General features: G+C 38.5%; 1 protein-coding gene across 1 annotated transcript in view; it reads right to left on the reverse strand.

The window, feature by feature from the left end:
* Window positions 1–232: 232 nt before the first annotated feature.
* LOC138032222 (neurochondrin-like) overlaps window positions 233–7,676 on the reverse strand; it is an 87,042-nt gene continuing 79,598 nt past the window's right edge. The window contains exon 3 of the mRNA XM_068879844.1: window positions 233–433. Coding sequence (XP_068735945.1) covers window positions 389–433 — 45 coding nt within the window. The 3' untranslated portion in view covers window positions 233–388. The remainder of the gene's footprint in view (window positions 434–7,676) is intronic.

Here is a 7,676-nt window from a genome sequence, read left to right on the forward strand (position 1 = left end):
ACTGGGCCACTAGTGCGTAGTACTCTTGCATCTTCGTGGAACAGTCTGATGTCTGCTGCCTTGAGTTCTTTCAAGAGCTAATAAATGCCCTTGCCTTCTGTTGGATTGGTTGGCACTGCATTGCTAGTGACTTGTCAGGGATAAAACATAAGCTGGGGTAACCAATCCCTGGGGAGTGCCCCACAAGGAACTTCATTGCTAAAAGTGCCCCTACGATGACGCCTGGCATGTCTTGTTTTAATTCTGTTTTGTCCAGTGAAGATTGTTATCCTGGGGTGTAAGTCAGACGAGGCGTCTCCAGGATGCAATTCTTTTTCTGGCTGGCTGCCTGCTCACTTTTTCTTCGCTTCTTCGTGGAAAGCCCTGCTGTCTCCTGCCTCGGTTCCTGCTACTTCATCTTCACGTCTTCGTCGAATGGTCCACTACCTGCTGCCTGCAATACAAAAAAACACCTGTCTCTTCAAAACTTGTAGTTTTCAGAAATAAAAAAGACCATGCCTCTCGTGTGTCTGTATGCAAGGATAGTTTTTAAAGAACTAAGAAATGCCCATTCGTTTTGGAAGCTCTTTTAGTACTAGTGACTTGTCAGGGATAAAACACGAGCTGGGGTAACCAATCCCTGGGGAGTGCCCCACAAGGAACTTCATTGCTAAAAGTGCCTCTACGATGATTAGTTAAATCCTGGCAACAATGAGTGAAGCTGGTTACTTGATGATACCCTTCTGAAAGTCTTATTCAGAGTAATAACCTATTTTATAGGGGGGGACCAGGAAACCACATTTTAACCTGTTATTAATATTTAAATAATGAACAATATGTACTCCAATGACATTTATTTAGAGACATCTGTTTTTCAATTAGAAACTCGACTCGACAATGATATTTATTTAGAGACATCTGTTTTTCAATTAGAAACTCGTGGAAGTTAAATCTGTTTTGTATCTTTAAGGCATAAGAATGGACAGCAGATCGTCAATCGAGAGCAGCACGGAGGAGTACATTCCACCGATTGAAAGTTCTTCGGAGTGTACCACTGATTCAGGAAAGTTGCGAATGTTCTGGGCCTCAGATGAGGTCAACCTTTTAAAAAATGCCCTAAAGGGCTTTCCTAAGTACCCTGGCATTAGTATCACGTTGACAATGACAGCATGGACATTGACAGTGACGGACTGAGTATAAATGACAGCAAATACGACGGAGACAATGAACGCAGGGTCATAGACGACGATGAACGTAGGGACGTAGACCACAAATATGAAACAAGTGACGCTTATTCTAGCGATGTAACCGAAAATTACTTTGAAGATATATACAAATATGATGGAGATGACGAGCATGACTGAGCCTGACTCCAAAAAAATAAAAAAAGAGCCTCTTCAAAGTTAGTAAATTTAAGAGAAAAAGTAAAGATTAGAAACGAAACTCGACTGTCCTTTAATGAGTGTTACCGTTCTCTGAGTTGCACAAACGACGTCTCACACACTGCAAAGGTCTGCTTCCAAAGAACAACCTCAACAAGTGCAAATAAAGCTGCCCTGTATAAGCCTTGTTATTAATTTGCAAATGGATTTGAAAAAAGAAAAAAGTTCACCAGTTGGACGTCCACCTTTAAGTCCAATGGTTCCTTGACACTTCCAAATCACCTACATGTCTTGACAAACATCTGTAGATCTGTGCTGACAAACCGTGCATGCTAACAGAAGTTCCAACTTGTTAAAAGCAAAAAAACCTACATAAAACCAACCAATTAACTATTCAGCATGGCTCAATGAATTCTAAAAGTTGAACAAAAAGCTAACTACACGCAAGTAGGTAAGACCATGTTGCAATGGAAAGGTGTGTGAAGTTTCAATACTAACCCTTTTATTTTGACAAGAATAAAAAAAATGCTATAGCTTGCTATCACTTTTTGGTGAACCAAAGTCTTCAGGTCACCTAAAGTGGACTATGGAACATATACCTTGCCAAGACTTTTTTCTCAGCGTAATAATTTTTAGATCGTCATGTCAGGGTTGGCCGAGGGTACCCCATGGACATGTGTGGTCATGTATTTAATGCGTACATACAAAATCTAAGATATTTTTGCATTTTTCTCGCCGTTTATCCCAGCAAAGGGAGTCTGCCCCCCTTTTTATTGTATAAAGCTTCACAAAATTTGAAAAAATCATGCAAAACGTTTTTTTTGGGGGGGGGGATAAATTAATGTGCACGAAGACTAACCACAGACCAAGAATAGGACCGGGCGGGGCAAATAGGCAATCTGGGGGGGGGGGTTCAGGGTTAAGGGGGGGGCAAATGCCCTGTCAAGGAACATAATTAGGGTTAGGGGTTAGGGTTAGGGTTGAACTTTAAACTTAGCACAACTGCAGCTGTGGCGTGTATATAAGTGCAGATCAAGTTACAGGTTGTGACGTCACAATAAGAATATTTTATGAATTTTTAATAAAAAGGACCTAGCTTTCCAAAGTAGGGGGGCACAGGGTTAGATCGCTTTTTCCATTTTAGGGAAGTCAGATGAAAGATTTCCGCCCAAAAAGATATATTGAAAGATAGCCCTTTTCAAGAGCTTTCAATGGATATCTATTTAAGTGCAAACCCTTTTAATTTGTCTGAATTAAAGAGTCCTAAAAAATTATTTAAGGGGGCAAATACCCATTGTTTGGTAAAAACATCTTCTTTCTTAAAAAATTTATAATAATTTACATTTTCCTTGGTTGCCCATGATTATTATATACAGTATACACAAATACTTTATCTATATTTTTGTGCTGTCAGATACTTTTCATCAATTAACCCTAAGGAATTATAACAATGCAAACTTTGACTACTATGAATATCTTGATTTTTCTTCAAACTCTATATTTCCTAATTTCCTGAGTTCTATTATCAATGCCTTTCGACCATATAGGCTTTTATTAAATCACAAAGAAGATAAATGTTTTATAATGGTATCATGCAAGTTTGGTGAAATATAGACAGCTTGCCTTTTCATTAAAATAACTCTTTCTTTGAACATAATCTACAACTTTGTTTGTTTTATTACTTGTGCAATTGCAAAGATTTTATTTTTGTAACAAAGACTTAGATGATAAAGCGTAAATGATGCCTTTTTTCTCAAAACATAATCTGCTTTCAATTTGTTTGTTATATTTTAGGGACCGTATCTCAGCAACCGAGACATAGCACCACGTGACCTTCCAACACACAATGCAACATTGTACTGTTATTACGTGTGGTAACTTTGAATATCTTCAATTAAAACGCTGAAAAGTTATAAAAGATTAAGTAGGCAAAAGTTCTTTTGTTGCATTTATAAGACAGCTCTAAAACATGGGCATACTTAAACATTCATAACATAGCTGCTAAAGGTCAAAGATCAACACTATGTTAAACGAAATGTACCTAATAGTCAAATCTTTTACTCAATCAAGTTTTAACTAAATTTGTTGAAATGCAAGAAATGTAGACACCTTCAAAGAAACACAAAACTTTGCCAAATCCAAGATGGCGGCTTAATTTATGCATAGCAGTACCTATGCAAAGAAACCCTAATAACTTCTTTCCGTTTGTAGTTTTCAAGTTTAAACTTGTCACACGTGCCTAACAGACGTTGTGCTTTACATTGAAGTAGGACAAATGTACTGAGTCAGCATTTTATGAGTGTGTATACGTGCCTTTTAGTACTGTAATGCATTGTGGGAAAGATTGTATCACTGACACTTTTAGCTTAATCGGGTGATAGCTAAATCCGTTCTGAGTATTCTCTGCAAACAACAGCTTCGCAGGTAATATTCTTTTCCCTTGGCAGTACTTTGAATGTCACAAGTTGCAATTTCTCGTTGCATTCTTGAAAGCTAGAAGTAAACGCCAAAAAATGCTGACTGGGCACATTTATTCTCACATGAATATAACTAGTGTATAGCAAATTGTCCGGTAGACATGTGTAGGAATTTTAAAGCTCATAGCATAAAACGATGAAAAGTTATAAGTTCAAGTTGGCAAAGGTACCTCAATTGCAAGCTTAAAACAGTTCTAAAACATGGTGTACTTAATAAACAGGCATGCTATAGCTGCTAAAACTGCAATTTCAATAATTTGTAAACGAAAACGTAGCCAATTGTCTACTGTAATACTCACTGAAGTTTGAAGAAAATTTGATGAAAGCTAAGGAAGATAGCGACCTTCAAAGAACTGCAAAATTTTCCCAAATCCAAGATGGCGGCTTAATTTATGCAAAAAACGTTTTAACACGCAGTATTGCGTTACTTAATGCTACACTCTTTAAAGTTGAGCACAATGTTCTAACCAACTAGCTACAACACATATTCCAATTGCAGCTTTGTTGATAGCGTATTTCGAAAGATACGTATGTTTAAGTTTGATGCTAGTTCCAGTCTCTTCCCCTTTTGATCAAGTCGTTTTGATGAGTAGACACGCTTCTTTTGGCTCCTGATTTTATGCTATTTTAGATCCTTTAAACACTGTGCAGAAGCAATTTAACTACCCAGAGAGTGATATAAGGTGTTCGTGACCTACACGGAAATGTTTTGTAACCTTTCATGCAAGTTGTTTGTGCACAGGGATTGACATAAATTATCAAGTGCTGTGTATCACAAGTGAAGGCTAGTGGTGTTATATTTAAGGCATTTAAAGACCAATTTCTGGAGTTTTCATGTAATATCCCGTGTCCGGGCATGAAAAGGAAACAAACGGAAAAAGGTTTGAGAAGATGCATTAAAATATAGAGTCGTTATGACAGCATCTTTGATCAAACTTCAAATGTCAATAATTCTGCACATGCGCCGTCTCAAGAAGCGCAGTTTGTTGCTAAAGTGAGTTTGCACCACATATGTATTGCATATGAAATTTGGGCAGAAACGGTTAAAACTGCACAAAGTTATTAACGTTTCAATTTTTTGCCAACATGGCCGCCACCAAAAATCTCAACTTGAAAACGAGGTCACAGCTTTAACTCGCAATAACTTCCGACGGTTTTAACGCATTTAAGCGCAACTTGGAGAAGTAGATAAGAGGCACTTCGGATGTATGCAGATTAGCTTTTGAGATGATGGACGTTAATCCTGCATAGTTATAACATAATGTAATATCAAATTTCAAACCTTCATAACTTGGCGTATGTGATATTCTAGGACAAGCAATTTGTTGAATAAGGTAGTATGGAACTCATATATGACCTGTGTAAATATTAGATTTAATCTATTTAAACGCCGCAAAGTTATGGACGTGCCCTTTTTTTTTCAATATGGTGGACTTTACCGCTTTAATTCGCCATAACTTCCTAGCATTTCAATCTAGTAAAATGAAACTTTGGGGCAAAGATTGGAGGCCACTTATCTATGTGCACCGTTACTTTAGAGATAATTAACGTTAATTCTGCATAGTTATGACGTAATGTAATATCAGATTTCAATCCTCCATAACTTTGCTTATGTGGTATCGTATGACGAGCAATTTGATGCATAAGATAGTATGCAACATATATATGGCCTGTGTAAAGTTTAGATTCAATCAATTTAAATGTCACAAAGTTATGGACATGTCCTTTTTTTTTCAATATGGCGGACTTTACCGCTTTAACTCGCCATAACTTCCTAGCATTTCAATCTAGCAAAATGAAACTTTGGGGCAAAGATTGGAGGCCACTTATTCATGTGCACCGTTACTTTCGAGATAATTGACTTTAATTCTGCATAGTTATGACGTAATGTAATATCAAATTTCAAATGTTCATAACTTTGCGTATATGGCATCGTATGACAAGCAATTTGATGCATAAGGTAGTATGCAACATATATATGGCCTGTGTAAAGTTTAGATTCAATTGATTTAAACGTTGCAAAGTTATGGACGTGTTCTTTTTTTTTCAATATGGCGGACTTTACCGCCTTAACTCGCCATAACTTCCCACCATTTTAATCTAATCAAATGAAACTTGGGCAAAAAGATTGGAGGCCAGCCATCTGTGTGCACATCTACTCTCCAGATGATTAACGTTAATCCTGCATAGTTATGACGTTATGTGATATCAAATTTCACACACAAGTAACTTTACTCATGGATCTTCTTTTAGTGCTTAGGGTTACATAGTGCACATATACATATATCTATATGCTAAGGGTTGCATCTTTGTATTATTGTCCCAGTTCAAGCGATATTTCACTGCGTTTTCTGCGTTTGTTTTAAAGTTTCAACTTTTCGTCTTTTATTCTTGGTGTGTATTCATTGCATTAAATCAATTGTTTTATATTATGATGTAGACTTCATTGACTCATTGTCTGAGATAACATGGGAACAATTAGGTCAAAGTCTGATGCAATCGTTCGAACAGCATGTGATTGTAATCTCTGAGTTCTGTGCGAATTGAGCGGCATTTTCAAACTTATCGGTTTTCAATCACATGTTGTTCACATGGTGGGCTTGACGTGCTTGTTGAATGTTTCCTCAGACAGTGAGGGACCTACTTTGTCATGCTTTGATTGTGTTTGTTGGTTTTGGGACCCTCTGACATAACATAGGAACAATTAGGGCAAAGTCTGATGCAATCGTTTGAACAGCATGTGATTGTAACCTCTGAGTTGTGTGCAAATTGAGCGGCATTTTGTAACTAATCGATTTTCAATCACATGTTGTTCACATGGTGGGCTTGCCGTGCTTGTTGAATGTTTTCTCAGACAGTGGGGGACCTGCTTTGTCATGCTTTGATTGTGTTTATTGTGGCATCGTACAGCTCAATGCATTAGATAATTTTTTAAGTTCAATATCACGTATGGTAGATATGGCATCATCATCGAAAATGTCCGATCTCACTGAGATGCAAACGCATAGAGCTATCTCCAAATTGAGGACTTTAGATTGGCTCCACCGTCCATTAAGGTCAACGTCAGTTGGGAGCAACTCTGCAGTGATGTCAACGAATTGTTGCTGACCTTCTCTGCAGCGGATGAACTGGATTTCAAGGCCACTAAACAGGCTTCAAGAACTGCCATCCGCTACCTCCACTGGATAGCGGAGAATTACTTCAAAAAGGCAATTCCGGAAGAGTCTCTGAGTTGCACAAAAGAAGAAACCTATTTGGTTATGGCCAGGTTGCTGAAGGATGTGATACCAGAGTAAGTGACCAGACCGTCTGATGATGACGGTGATGAAGAGCATCCGGCAGCAACCTGGTCATTTGAAAGCAACACAGAAGTGCCAGGCAAAGCAGACAGCAGCAAAAGAAGAGCTTCTGGGGCGGCAGAAGTAGAAACTATATCCAAAAAACAAAAGAAAACAGAAAAAAAAAGGATGATTTAGATGACGAAGGAGGAAAAAGAAGTCACCACAAGACGGTGAGGTGTCGCTTTCCTGGGTGTGTGTCTGTGGTGGGCGACATAAAGCGCCACCTGAAAATCCATGTGTGCAAAGGGGAAATAAGTGAAGAGGCAGTCACTCAAATGGCCGAGGTCATGCGTCATGGAAAGAGAAAGCATGTTGTGGCGAAGTCGTCCAACACGAAGGCTGCTACCCCGAGAAGGCGCAAGAAGTGGTGCCCAGTGGAAGGGTGTGGTCGTGTGGTCGCACGGGTGGACAAGCACCTTCAGAGTGTCCACAAGATAAAATCAATAAGTGTGGCGTACAAGGTACACCTGAAGACTGCAAAGCCTTACCTGGGCATC

The sequence above is a fragment of the Montipora capricornis genome, chromosome 14 (genome assembly GCF_036669925.1).
Source record: "Montipora capricornis isolate CH-2021 chromosome 14, ASM3666992v2, whole genome shotgun sequence".
NCBI lineage: Eukaryota > Metazoa > Cnidaria > Anthozoa > Scleractinia > Acroporidae > Montipora > Montipora capricornis.